This window comes from Macaca thibetana, chromosome 7 (genome assembly GCF_024542745.1).
Source record: "Macaca thibetana thibetana isolate TM-01 chromosome 7, ASM2454274v1, whole genome shotgun sequence".
Taxonomy (NCBI): domain Eukaryota; kingdom Metazoa; phylum Chordata; class Mammalia; order Primates; family Cercopithecidae; genus Macaca; species Macaca thibetana.
This window is the reverse complement of record NC_065584.1, coordinates 47,967,064-47,981,861: the sequence shown is the minus strand read 5'-3', so window position 1 is coordinate 47,981,861 and position 14,798 is coordinate 47,967,064. Positions and strand designations below refer to the sequence as shown.

The 14,798-nt window shown below is 39.0% G+C and overlaps 2 protein-coding genes across 2 annotated transcripts in view; one reads left to right on the top strand and one right to left on the bottom strand.

Annotated features, from left to right (window-relative positions):
* The window catches only part of RTN1 (reticulon 1), a 280,433-nt gene that overhangs the window by 160,590 nt on the left and 105,045 nt on the right, over positions 1 to 14,798 (bottom strand). The window lies entirely within an intron of this gene.
* LOC126958983 (40S ribosomal protein S4, X isoform-like) lies at positions 5,877 to 6,795 on the top strand. Its single transcript, XM_050797816.1, has one exon. The coding sequence runs from the start codon at positions 5,929 to 5,931 to the stop codon at positions 6,721 to 6,723; it is 795 nt and encodes a 264-aa protein (XP_050653773.1). The 5' UTR covers positions 5,877 to 5,928; the 3' UTR covers positions 6,724 to 6,795.

The window sequence follows — 14,798 nt, the reverse complement described above, 5'->3', positions numbered from 1 at the left end:
ACAAATCCACTAAATAAAAGTGCCTTGTCTAGACTAGAAATGGCCACATAACCAAGGATTCTGTGGAATATCTGATTTCCTCAGATATTGCTCTGCAGCTGTTTTCTGGACCATCTAGAGGTCTAATTCACACAGAGGCAAATGTACCTTGACAGTCGCTGTGTTAACCTACAGATGCCCTCTTGGGAGGTAGCTGTTCTGGGAGGACACAGCTAATTCAGTTACCTGGATGCATTTAAAATGGCATTGATTTTCAAAATTTCAATTTATATTAACTTCAAAAAAGTACTTATAATAAAAACTGAAGGATTCACAGGCCACTATTTCTAGTCAAAAGCTAAGTAGGAGAAGGATGAAAAGAAGCTGAAACTATTGCCATTAAATCCCAATATGTGTTGATAAAAGTGAAGCTTTTTAATCTACTGATGCAGAGGTCAGAAACACTCATCATGAGGCAGACAAATTCAGTAATCTCATAAAGGGTAGGTGTTTTATTTTAAAAATTCTCTGGCAACACTAAGGGATAGGGTGACAACAATGACTTGCTGAAGATGATTCTACTTTTCTCAAGGAAAAGCTTTAATCCTAAAATTCTATTAATAGTTCTTAACGCTGACTCATCCTCACAGAATGGAGTTCATTCAATTGGTGATCCATAGCTTAGGCAGTTTGTATTCTGGTTCTACCACTAACTGGCAGTTGTGAGACACTGGGCAAGTTAGCCTCTTAGGGCCTTGGTTTATTCATCTTTAAGATAAGACAATAATAATTCCCACCTTATTGGGCTGCTAGGAGGACTAAATGAGATAATGCCCTTAGATCTTTGCCTGATACATCGTACACATTCAATAAATGAGAGCTGTTGATTTTCTTACTATCTCTATTTTTCAGGGAGAACTCTATTCATCTCCAACATATTACCATCTGTTCGTTAGTTTCTTCCTTTATCTCTAATACCTCTCACGGTAGATTGGGCCAGAAGGAGTTTCATGTATCCAGTCCACACCCATGCTCTCTGGGGTCTGCCTTAGATGCTAAGTCCCCAGAGTCCAAGGCCATGCTGTCTTCACAGCTCCATGAGCAGGTGGCGGTTCATTAAGTACTTTCAATGGACATAGATCCTGTCATGACTGTGATGATGACTGACTTGAGCACAAAAAGCTGAAATTTACCAAAACTACAGATAGAAAAGGAATGAGAGGGTTAAGTGCCTACAGATGAGCCTTCTTCCTGTGGACAGAGCCTATTCTGACTTGCTAGGGTTGAGATAAGGAGCTTATGGTTTAAGGTTGTACTTCCACAACTCTATAAAGCTCCTCTTACTGCACTGAAATGGAGACAGAAAATGCCAGAAAGAAAAATAAATAACAAATTATACAAAAAGGTTTTCTGAGAACAGAGATAGAAATGCTCCATTAGACAAACATCTGGTTTACCGTTCTCCCTGGAATTAGAGAAACAAAAATGCCAATTATTGTTTGAATACAGCCAATATTAACAGGTGTAGGGGACATTAGTCCTATTAAATTGAGAATTTTTTTTTAAAGTGTGGGCATAATAAAAAAACTGTAATGACAGTGCAGAGGAAGGTGCATGTTAAAATTCAAGAATTAAAAGCCAGAATCAATGACCGAAAGTAAATCTGCATTCACCTTTCCCAGAATCCCCTGCCCTGAGCTGCCCATGTGATGGATAGCAGCAGCCTGCACAGAGGTTAGGCTGGGAGGCTTTTTCCCTGAACACTCCCACTCACCTTTTCAGCAGGCCCACAGTCTGGAGGCTGTGATACATTTGACAACAGAGTCCTCCATGAGGGATGAATATGCCAGAGAGACTCTAGGAAGCTCTATGTCACCTAGAAAACATTCTCTTTCTCAAATTAAGTGGACTGTGATTTAACATGACAAATGGGTACTGAGAAATCCAGGTACACCCATTTTCAATCAGTTTTATCTGTATGGTTAGTTAAGAGAGTTAAAAATAAAAAGAGCCTGCATTCTCTAGCAAAAGACTAAGCCAAAGCTGATGAACATGTTTGGGGGTTTAAGAATATGAGCAACTACTCTTTCCTCAACTCACTGCCTTATTTAAAGCTTGTCTGCCAGAATTATAACTTTCGCTTTTGGTTTTGCATAATTAATATTCAATAAAAATGATTCAGCAAGTTGTTCTCTTCTCTATGAAGGGCCAAGATTTGCATTGCCTAGGATGTTTTCACTTTAGCAAAAAATTCTCTTAAAGGAAAAATAATTGCTTTAGCAGACAGACTAGGGTCTAAATCTTTTTCAGAGTCCTCAGTAGTACCTTGGAAAGCATAAAGTTGCAGAGCACTGAGATGAAATGATGGTGAAAGTTCTGATAAGCTTGGAATCATGTTTTGGATCTTGTTTATTTGTTTTTGCCTGCTGTTTAAAGATGGAAATGTGATTCTGTGGTCTTATTTGAGAAAGAATCTTTTTTAGGGAAATGGTAGAGGTGAATACTTATTTATAATTTACTTAGATCTTAAGAAAAGATGCCTAAAATCCTATATAGACATTCCTTTGCTGTTTTGAAGAATAGGTTTATTGATATGTAATTCATATACCATAAATTTCACTCTTTTAAAGTGTACAATTCAGTAGTGTTTGTATACTAATAGTTATGCAACCACCACCACTACCTTCCAATTCACCTAACTAATTTAAATTTAAATGTATTCTGCTCCTAATGTTTCCAATCAGAGAGGGCTCTAAGCTACCTTTACTATGTAAATAATTACCTTGGAACAAAAACAGGGGCTATCCCCAAACATCTTTCTATTTATCATTTGCTGATAGAATTTTGCTCTCTGATTTCTAAAGAGAAAAATAATTGTTCTTGGTCAGATTCCCTCAATGCTATGTATAACATGGATAATAGCAAAAAACGTGTATTATAAATTCGTTTGCACTTCAATAGCTCTTTTGCTCCCTCCCCCCACATAGAATTATCTAGCCAGTCCCTATAATTTTTTTTTTTTTTGTCTCTGTTGCCCAGGCTGGAGTGCAGTGGTACCATCACAACTCCAGCAGCCTTGACCTCCCGGCTTCAAACAATTCTCCCACCTCAGTTTCCCAGGTACCTGGGACTACAGGCATGAGCCACTGCACCCAGCCCTTTCTTTTTTAAAAAAATACTTTATTCTTACTATTTTTTGAGCAGATTTAAGTTCACAGCAAAATTGCAAGGAAGGTACAGAGATTTCCCATATGCCCCTGCCTCCACACAAGCTGCTGTGGTCTGAATGTCTGTGTTGCCCTAAAATTCCTGTGTTAATATCCTAACCCCAAAGATTATAGTATTGGGAGATGGGACCTTTGGGAGGTGAGAAGATCATATGGTTTGGCTGTGTCCCCACCCAAATTTCATCTTGAATTGTAGCTCCCATGATTCCCGCATGTTTGGGAGGGATCTGGTAGGAGATAATTGAAACGTGTGGGCAGTTTCCCCCATACTGTTCTCATGGTAGTGAATACGTTTCATGAGACCTGATGGTTTTATAAGGGGAAACCCCTTTCGCTTGGTCCTCATTCTCTCTTTGTTGCCTGCCACCATGTAAGACATCCTTTTGCTCTTCCTTTGTCTTCTGCCATGATTGTGAGGCCTTCCCAGCCATTTAGAACTGTGAGTCAATTAAACCTCTTTCCTTTATAAATCATCCAGTCTTGGGTATGTCTTTATTAGCAGTGTGAAAACGGACTAATACAGAGCCCTCATAAGTGGGATTAGTGCCCTTATAAAAGAGACCCAAGGGAGCGCCTTTGTCTCTTCCACTACTTGAGGATGCAGAGAGGAGATGCCATCTATGAACCAGAAAGTGGGCCCTCACCTGACACTGAATCTACCAGTGCCTTGATCTTAGACTTTCTAGACTCCAAAACTATAAGAAATAAATGTTTGCTGCTTATAAGCCACCTAGTTTATGGTGTTTTGTTACAGCAGCCCTAACTGACCAAGACACATGGTATATTTGTTACAACTGATGAATCTACAACAACATGTCATCACCCAAAGTCTGTAGTTTACATTAAAGTTTACTCTTGGTGGTGTACATTCTGGGTTTGAACAAAAGTATAATGACATACATACACCATAACAGTATTATATAGAATATTTTCACTTCCACCAAATTCCTGTGTTCTGCCTATTCATCCTTTCCTCCTTCCTAACCCCAGCAACCACCAATCCTTTTACTGTCTCCACAATTTTGCCTAGTCCAAAATGTCATATATTTGGAATCACCCATAATTCTTTTTATAGCTTTCTTTCCATTCCATGGCTACCTCCCTAGAGAGACACTTATCACCTTCTCTCAGGAGTACTGTGATTGTTTCCTAAGTGTTCTCCAGCTTCCAGCCTCACCTCTTTTCACCCTGCACTACTCTGCACATGGCTGACATATTCATCTCCCCAAAGCAGCACTATTACCACGTCACTTCTCTATTTCAAAGCCTTCTGTGACCATCTTTGCCTAACCCTTGGCTTAGAATTCAGGATCCGCTTCAGCAGGGTCCCAGCCTGCCTTTAGGGTTTTATTTCTGAGACTGCACAAAAAACACAACTGCTTAAGCCCACAAACATAACATAAGATTTTCTACTTCAGTGCCTCTGCTCAAGCCCTTCTCCCCAATTGAAAGGCTCCTTCGCTCTTTCCAAATCACTCTTTCCAAATCCAAATAACATCTCTGGTGAAGTCCCGCCTCCTCTGGGAAGGTTTTTCCTGTTACCCCACTCCTCAGTGTTTTCTTCATCTCCACCCCAAGGGTCATGACCATTCATCTGGGACTCATTGGCTTTCCTGCCTTTGTTGTGAGTTGTCTTTTTCTATACACTTGTTAAGAAACATTTCATATACATCTTCATATCTTTGCACAGTCTGTGCAAAGCAATTACTGATTGGATTATTACCTCCATGTTGCCATCTGATTGAGTCACATTCAAGAGCCTTTGGAATAAGCTTTACCATCAATCATGTGTTAATTCAATGAAAAAAATTTCTGAATGCTTACTATGTGCAAAGCACCAAAATGAAGGACATTCTCATATGTACATAGACTTAGTAACCTAGTGTGCCCCCAAAGTCTATTACAAAATCATTGTTTGTAAATGGAAGCTCAGGTGCCCTTGGATGCAGCAGAAGTGATGCTGAGTGGGTTGCAGTGTCTGCTGATGGATCATATTGGGAGCAGACAGGTCCCATATGGTACATCATATATCCTGATTCGTCTTTTTGGTCAGGCATGGCATTGTCAGAAAAAAACAAAGAAGGATTGGAAGAGCTTCTTCAGGTCATCTAGTGCAAGGCCTTCCCAATCTTAGGAACTTATCCACAAGACTCAGAAGTATCCATCTCCCAACCTTATTTTAAACATTTCCATTAATGTGATCTTATTGCTTGCTCTGCACACTTAATAAATGTTGTAATTACCAGCCTGGGTCCTGGGTTCAAATGCATGGCTTTGAATACTGACTCCCCCATTTACTAGCTGTGTGACCCTGGACAGATTATCTAATATCTTTGTGCTTCTGTCTCATCTGTTTATAATAATAGCCATTTCAAAGAATTATGGTGGAGACTAAATGAGATAGTAGAATCAAAGCACTGAAAGTCATACATGACACTTATTAAGGGCTCATTATTATTTTTAAAATTGAACCCCAAAATATCTCACTGTTGCTTCCAGGCTTTAGTCCCGGTTTTGTCTTCATCTATTAGTGAAAACAGACACCTCAACAAATAATTAAAAAGCAATACAGCACATAAGGGGAAATTCCCCTAATATATAAAGAGTTCCTAGAAATCAGGAATAAAAAGACTATCGCTCCATTAAAAAAAAAAAAATAGAGGGGGCCCAATTTTTACGCACACCAGAAGACGGAGGTCCTCTTTCCTTGCCTAACACAGCCATGGCTCGTGGTCCCAAGAAGCATCTGAAGCGGGTAGCAGCTCCAAAGCATTGGATGCTGGATAAATTGACTGGTGTGTTTGCTCCTCGTCCATCCACCGGTCCCCACAAGTTGAGAGAGTGTCTCCCCCTCATCATTTTCCTAAGGAACAGACTTAAGTATGCCCTGACAGGAGATGAAGTAAAGAAGATTTGCATGCAACGGTTCATTAAGATCAATGGCAAGGTCCGAACTGATATAACCTACCCTGCTGGATTCATCATGGATGTCATCAGCATTGACAAGACGGGAGAGAATTTCCGTCTGATCTATGACACCAAGGGTCGCTTTGCTGTACATCGTATTACACCTGAGGAGGCCAAGTACAAGTTATGCAAAGTGAGAAAGATCTTTGTGGGCACAAAAGGAATCCCTCATCTGGTGACTCATGATGCCCGCACCATCCGCTACCCCGATCCCCTCATCAAGGTGAATGATACCATTCAGATTGATTTGGAGACTGGCAAGATCACTGATTTCATCAAGTTCGACACTGGTAACCTGTGTATGGTGACCGGAGGTGCTAACCTGGGAAGAATTGGTGTGATCACCAACAGAGAGAGGCATCCTGGATCTTTTGACGTGGTTCACGTGAAAGATGCCAATGGCAACAGCTTTGCCACTCAACTTTCCAACATTTTTGTTATTGGCAAGGGCAACAAACCATGGATTTCTCTTCCCCGAGGAAAGGGTATCCGCCTCACCATTGCTGAAGAGAGAGACAAAAGACAGGCGGCCAAACAGAGCAGTGGGTGAAATGGGTCCCTGGGTGCCATATCAGACCTTTGTACGTAATTAAAAATATTGTGGCAGGAAAAAAAATATATAGAGGATATAAACAAACACTTTGCAGGGAAAAAGATGTATGACCCTGAACATAAAAATGCAAATTGAAAAATCCCTGAAATGACATTTCTTCCTTATCAGTTTGGAAAAAATTCAAAGAAGTTTGGCAACACACTCTTTAGTGAGGCTGGAGGGCAACAGGCATTCTCATATTAGGAGGAGGCTGGGAGGAGTACAATACGCCATAACCCCAATGGGAGGCAATTTGGGAATTCCTATCCAGATTACAAATGTATTTGCTCTTGGAACCAGCAACCTTCTTACAGGAATTAGTCCATAGCACATTTGCCCATGTACAAAATGAATACATAAAAGGTCGTATGTTGTAGCGTAAGTTGAAAAAAAAATTGGAATCAAATATCCATCAACAAAGCCTAGCTAAACAATGTATTTCTATACATAGAACACTATGTAGCTGTACAAGAGTGAAGACAATCTCCATGTATTGAAGATTTCTAGATAAATATTAAGTGAAAAAGTGAGTTGCAGAATATGTGTGTATAGATTTATAGTTATAGATATCTAGATGCAGATATATAGAATACTAACTCTCATGTAAGAAAAAGAGGAATAAGAATATATGTTTGTATTTCATATCTGCACAAAGAAAACACTTGAGAGAATACACAAGAAACCAATTATTCACCATGGAGGTGGGATAGGAGACCGGAAGTGGAAGGGAGATTTTCTCACTGTGTACACTTCTTTTTAAAAATTATTTTCCCTTTTCAACCAAATCAATGTATTACTCTTTAAAACTTTAATTTCATTTAAAAACAAAGAAAAAGAAAACAATACAGGATGATAGTATGAGTGTTGCACAAATTATGATGGGAACCTCCAGCCCAGCTTCCTTCTTCCACATGACAGAGTTTCAAACATTTGAAGACAGCTATGGCCTGTCTTAGGTTCTCAACATTCAGATTAGAACCTTCTTCATCCTCTTCTTCACATGTTTTGTTTTCCCTGCACTGTGAGCTCATAAGAAACATGAGCTGAACCATGTGCTTCACTTTTCCCTGGTGCTAAGCACACCCCTGACATCTAGATTTTTGTTTGGTAAGTACTTATGGAACAAATCAGTGAATATGTTTCCAGACTCATCGTGCTAGTTCCAACCAGAGAATACACAGTAGTTCATCCTGGTCCCTCTAAAATATGACCTGGACCTAATGATACCGAATGATTCAGAGGGACAATAATGATACAGAGGGGCAGTGAGACTATATCCTCTCCTAGTGTTGAGTCCCTTGACTTAAATTTCCTATTTTTATTCACAGATTTTTATAGCCACTGCCCACACTATTAGCTATGTTGCATTTGTGGCCAACTAAAACATGCCAGTACATAAGTTGTCAGTGTTTTTAAACAACTGCATCATTTCAAAATGCACTTTTAGCCACTGCACTGGGTGTATCTCATAAATTTGAAAGACATTAAAGTCAGAAGCAAAGAATTTTCATGCTAATTGTCTTAGACCCTCATACAGTTTGGCTGTGTCCCCACCCAAATCTCACCTTGAATTGTAACAATCCCTATGTGTCAAGGGCAGGGCCAGGTGGAGATAATTAAATCATGGGGGCAGTTTCCTCCATACTGTTCTCGTGGTAGTGAATAAGTCTCATGAGATCTGATGGTTTTTATAAGGGGCTTTCCCCATTTTGCTCAGTCCTTCTCTTGCCTGCCACCATGTAAGATGGGACTTTGCTTCTCATTCGCCTTCTGCTATGATTGTGAGGCCTCTCCAGCCATGTGTAACTATGAGTCAGTTAAATCTCTTTCCTTTATAAATTACCAAGTCTCAGGTATATCTCTATTAGCAGCATGAGAACAGACTAATACATCTACCATTGAAAACAGACTGAAGAAGACCCTAGAAAGGGAATCTACCACAGTCTGGAATAATCCACAGATCAAGCTAAAGCCAGAGTTGGGGTTTCTCAATAGAATGTGTTTTATTAAGGGAAATCCAGGGCCACACAGCACAGGACCATCCCTTGTAGGGGTACAGCCAGCCCATGCCATGTCTTGGTAAAAAAGAAAGGTGCCCTTCCTCTGGTGGTCACAGACTTGTGCCAGAGGCCTGCATCCTCTGCTGAAAGCCTTGGATTTTGTGCCAGTGCTGGGAATTGAACATGGGTCTCTGGGATCTAAAGCAATATCATGGAAAGTGGTATCCTTTGGGAAGCACATAGAGCAAGCAAATGAGGATGATTACTAAAGGGGTAATGCTGTTAGGAACATGACATGGCAGACAATGTGGTGTGATGTGGTATGTGGTATGTGGTATGTGGTGTGGTGTGGCATGCTGTGGTGTGGCATGACATGGTAGGCAGTAGGGTGTGTGTGCTGTGCTGTGGCATGACGTGACAAGGAGCATGGGATGATGCAGCAGGGCATAGCATGGTGTATGGTGTGGTATGCTTCATGGTTACAGCATTCCATTGTAGAAAAATCACAGGCATCAGAGTCCTGGAGTTGGACATCCCCATCGAATTACTGGTCTGGGGTTGGACATCCCCATCAAATCACTGACCTTTAATAAGTCATTAAACTTATAGGAAGGCCCGATGTCCCCACTTGCAAAAGGAGGATAACAACAACAACTAACATTTAAAATATATGCTCACTATGTGCTAAATGAGAGCATTAAATACATGATCTCATTTCATGTTTTAACAGTCTATAAGACCTTTTGTTTAACCACACCCATACTACTGATGAAGAAACTGAAGCTTAGAGAGGTTAACGAACTTGTTATTAGGAAGACAGCCAGAAGCGGCAGAAGCAGAACTCAGATTTAGGGCAATATGACTCCAACGCTGATGCTATCCGCACTATTCTTGGAATTGTTGTGATGATTAAAGGAGACTGGATGGTTTGTGGCAGGCTTCTCAAGCTAAACTAGATGGATCTGAATTTGCTGTCACATCACAACTAATGAAGCAGTAAAGTAGAAAGAATCTCTGCTCAAGTTAATTCAATAGCTGATCAATATTCATTTCTTATAAAATTTGTTAAGGATTGTGTCAAGAAAGTGTATGTAAAACATATTTTTCTGAGTTCAAAAACTCATGGGCTTAACACCTTTTTGAGGTACTTGTGCAAAGGACAATGTTTTTATTTTGAAATGTAATTATCATTAGCCACTATTTTGCCTTTAAACAGAGTATGCCTTGCCTTCTTGTTCAAGTTTTCAAAATCTAACTCACATGTTCTGCTGGTCATGAGACATTTGAAATTTACTTTTGTATTTTGAGCATTCCTCATTACAAACATAATCTCATGTTGGAATGTAATTTATAAAAATAGAAAATGTGAATGACATCTTGGGACAAATAGCATAAACCTGGAATTCAGGACATACCACTTGGTAGACTCAAAGGCAAACCCTTTGACTTTAACTCTCTCTCTCTCCCCGTGTACTCAAAATCAGAATATAGCATAGAAGTTATTATACTGAGTGTACAGAAGACGTGCCCCAGAGGTAGCCATACTAATCAACGAAAATGACAAGAAAGATTAATGTCCTTTATCAATAGCAGCATTCATTTTGCTCCTCTGAGCTATCTGATCTATAAGCCGAGGTAAACTCTGTGTTTAAAGCAAGACAATAATTCAGCTGTTGATGAGCCAGAGTTTGGGAATATTGATCCAAGTGACTCTGAATGCTCAGTCAGGAAACTACATCAAGATTTAGTTTCTTCTCTCTTTTCTTTTATCTCCAGGAAGAAAAAGGGCAATACATTATAAGCAATAAATTTAAAAGATGCACAATTTGTGACATTAACACAAAATTTTAATCAACTGTACATTCTAAGGAATGGTTAAAATACTACATTCTCCTGGTGCAACCTACCTAGGTGATGATAAAAAGAAAAATACATTGTTTTTAGGAAGTTGGTTTGCTCTTGTGAGAAAAGTGAGACTTGCACTGGGGCCTTGAAAATACATATGATTTTTGACAGGCAGAGGGAAATAGCAGGAAGCCATTTTAGGGGCAGAACTAATAGCAAAACCAAAGGTGAAGTAATGAGTGGGAAGGAATTCCTACACAAATATGAGAGCTGAGGGAGCCATAGTAACTCAGGCCAGAGGGAGTGGTGAGGGTTATGAAGTCACTGTGAGGGTATTAGAAAATTGTGGGAAACAAGGATCCAGTGACTGTTTTAGAGCATAGAGGTGACTGGGAACAAGTAGTCCAATAATGACTTTCCAAAATGGTAGCATTCAGGTTCGGGGGTTACACCAAATGCATTTGTGAAGTTTTAAACATTACAAATAATCACTACAACGTTTTTTTAAAAATAGAAGTATATAAGTTTAAGAGAAAAATTCCCTGTTTCTACCCCTATTCCTCAGAAACCACAACAGATATTATTTGGAGAGTTTTAGACATTTTATTATCTTTTATATGAATGGGATAATTATCTTCAACATTTGCTTTCTACCTCCTACACTGTACCAGGGCCATACTTACATTTCAGTAGACAAAGATCTACCTTATATTTTTAAAAGTCAGTATTCCATGAAATGAATGTTCTACAATTCATTTAAGCATTCCTCTTTATGTTGTCAGCAATTCTTTTGCTATTCTAAACACTGCTGCAATGAGTATCTTTTGAGTACATGATTTTTTGATAAGATCATTGAAGTCCAGAGATGTAAAATATTTTAAAATGTCTTTTACTTCATTTTTTACTTTGCATTATTTTAAAGTTGCCTTGTAAAATGCTGTTCTTTGTGTTAAACTGGAAGAACTAGGAGAAAAAAAATAAACAAACAAAGAAGGAGTAGGATTCAATAATGCAAAGACTAAGATAAAAAGAGCTTCAAGTAGATACTATGAAAAAAATAGCGCGTTTAAGTATAGCCTGGAGCTCTAGGCTCCCCAACAGGGTCACCTTTAAAGAGACTGGAAAAGATGAATTCAAACAAAAGTCCTTTTACTGCAGAAGTGCCTGGTTAGGGAAGTTTCACAGACCTGAAGAGATTTAAGAGACCTCTCCATCTTGAAGGATGTGGAGAATTTACACAGGCTAAAGAATAGGTCATGAATTTCCATGGACAGAAGTGTTGATGCTTTGATGTTCAGCCAACAAATTCAGATAGTTATTTGGATTTCTATATATTCCATCTAAATTTTGGATACTAGCTTACAGTCATCCTTTTTGAGTAGTCTGACATGAATCTGTCATGTTTGAAGGCAAAATAGACATCAAAACAAGCTAGTATGTGAGTTAAAATGGTCTAGGTAAAACCACAAATAAATAAGAGCTTGCAAAAGATACTGCATTTCTTTGTTCTGTAAGATTTTATAAAATGTAAACAGAAGCCAAAACCAAATGTGTTCTGGAAAAGAACCAGCAACCAATTACTATGTCAATAATTCAGTATAAGTATTAAATGCCCATGGTTTTTTTTTTTTTTTTTTTTTTTTTTTTTAAAACGCCTAAAAATAATCTGTAAGACATTATCTCCAACATCTGGTGTTTGGCGTCCTCTAATCATGACTCCTAAAGATTGTGCTTTGTACTAGTTAAGGACTGAATGAACAGATTGGGCCACAAACAAAAGTCAGTTGCATTTGATGCTTTAAAAAAAAAAAAAAAAAAAACTCGGCTGGGCATGGGTGGCTCATGCCTGTAATCCCAGCTCTTTGGGAGGCCTAGGAGGGTGGATCACCCGAGGTCAGGAGTTCGAGATGAGCCTGGCCAATATGGTGAAATCCCATCTCTACTAAAAATACAAAAATTAGCTGGGCTTAGTGGTACACACCTGTAGTCCCAACTACTTGGGAGGCTGAGGCAGGAGTATTGCTTGAACCAGGGAGGTGGAGGTTGCAGTGAGCAGAGATCATGCCAATGCACTCCAGCCTGGGTGACAGAGTGAGACTCCATAAAAAAAAAAAAAATTCATTAACAATTACCTAGAATTTAATCTGTACCTCGACACAAAGTAGTTTTCAAAATAAATGCTTATTGAAAAGAGCAGCTGGACAGAAAACAGAGAATCAAATTTTCCTGTCCTAAGTGTGTAGAAACAGGCCAGAGTCAAGGAATACTTTCTATTTTACCTTTGTTTTTATTATTTCTGCCCCAAACTCATATGTATTGTTCAACATATTATTTTCTACTTAACTGTAAGCTGGTAAGGTAGCTGCTCTTATACTTGGGGAAGAAACTAGAGGTTCAAACAGAGCTATCCAGTTGTCTCCTAGATGCTGGTTGTTGTTTATCAGATGACCCCATGATAAGGTTTAAGAGTATTTTTAAGTGATAATGCTTCAGATTTCTTCCTTGAATGGCAAGACAACAGTTTCAATATTATTTCTTATCATATTTTTATATCCTGTATGTGGATCTTTTCTTCCGGACTAGAAGAAATGGAAGGAAAGAGTGTTGAATACCTGCTATGTGCCAGTCACCATGCTAGGTGCTTAAAGTCTCAGTCATGCCAATAAGTAAATAAGTGGAAATCCTAAAGTGGATATTTGGTAACATTATGAGAATTGTGAAGACAAGACAAGACAAATATAATAATGATAAAACAAACTTGATAGTGTCAGTATTTAGTTATTTAACTCCATTCATCCCAGTATATCAGTAGGCACTGAGCACCTACTATGTGGTAGGTACTTATTCTAGTTTCTGGGGATTTAACAAGGAATGAAACAGATAGTCTCCAGTCCCATGGAGGACAGAACCAAACAACAGCAACAACAACAACAACAAAACCCAAAACATAACTATGCAGGCATAGCAGAGCCTGCTACATTGTCCCCTAGTGTCTCTCCTGCCTTTCTTCCCTTTAGTAAGTCCTCTCCCCACCCTTGCCACCTTTCCTGCCAAGGAATTTTAGCACATGGCCAGCCAGCTGAAGACTATGCTTCCCAACTTCCTCCTAGGTGTGGACATGTGACTGTGTTTTGAATCAAAGCAATATGTGTTGCTTCTGGATCACATGCTTAAAGAAGAAACTGGTTGCCCTTCCCTCTTTCTTTACCCTCCTCATGGGCTAAACTGTGAACATGGTCTTGTTGAACCAGTTCTGACAATGCAGATGAAGGCAATACCCAAAGGGGTGTTAAGTAGAAGGAATATGGAGCCCTGAATGATCTCCTGGTACAGACACTTACGTGACCACTCACCTACCTCTGGACTGATAAATCAGAGAGACACTTTTACTTGCTTGAGCCATTCTATTTTTGTACTTCTTTGTTATGGCAGCTTAGCCTAACCAATACAGCATGCAAATAAAACGACTGGGAATTACAAGTGATTGAAGGAAACAAGTAGACAGTAGAAAGAATAAAAAGTTATCAGTGGAGAGGGGTGGGTTACTTTAGATAAGATGCTCAGGCCTCTATAAGGAGGTGACATTTAAACTGAGACCTAAAGGATAAAAAGAGAGAATATGCAACATTTAAAATTTCCCTATGGTGCCTTCCTTTAGTTCTTTCTCCCTTCCTATGTTTTCATTGTTTTGTTCTTCTTACCTTTGCTATGGGCCTGAGTGCAAATATTATACACTTGCATAAAAGCCCTAGCATAGTATCTGATCGCTCTGCATCTGCCACAGCTGTTGCCTTTATGTGAAAAGCTACATATTTCAGTTAACCAGCCAGTGACAATCTTACTGAACAGTGGTTTACCTTGCATTATAGTCACACTATCTGTCAGTGACTACTGATATATTAGATGGATGAAGTTAAATAACAACACTGAAAACTATCAAGTTTGTTATATTGTTATTAGGTTCGGCTTGTCTTCATAATTCTTATGGTATTACCAAATGTCTACTTTAGAATCTCCACTTATTTACTAATTGATATGATTGAGACTGGGAGATACTCGAGGGAAAGAATGGTCCTGTTATCTCTGTATTCCTAGCACAGTACCCAGCACTTATTAATAAGAGTTCAATACATTTTATTGAGTGACCACATTTACAAAGAACAACTTGACAAATGTTTAAAATAAATT

Excerpts from the sequence above, each read along its gene's own strand:
- LOC126958983 (XM_050797816.1), top strand. The coding sequence starts at position 5,929 with ATGGCTCGTGGTCCCAAGAAGCATCTGAAGCGGGTAGCAGCTCCAAAG.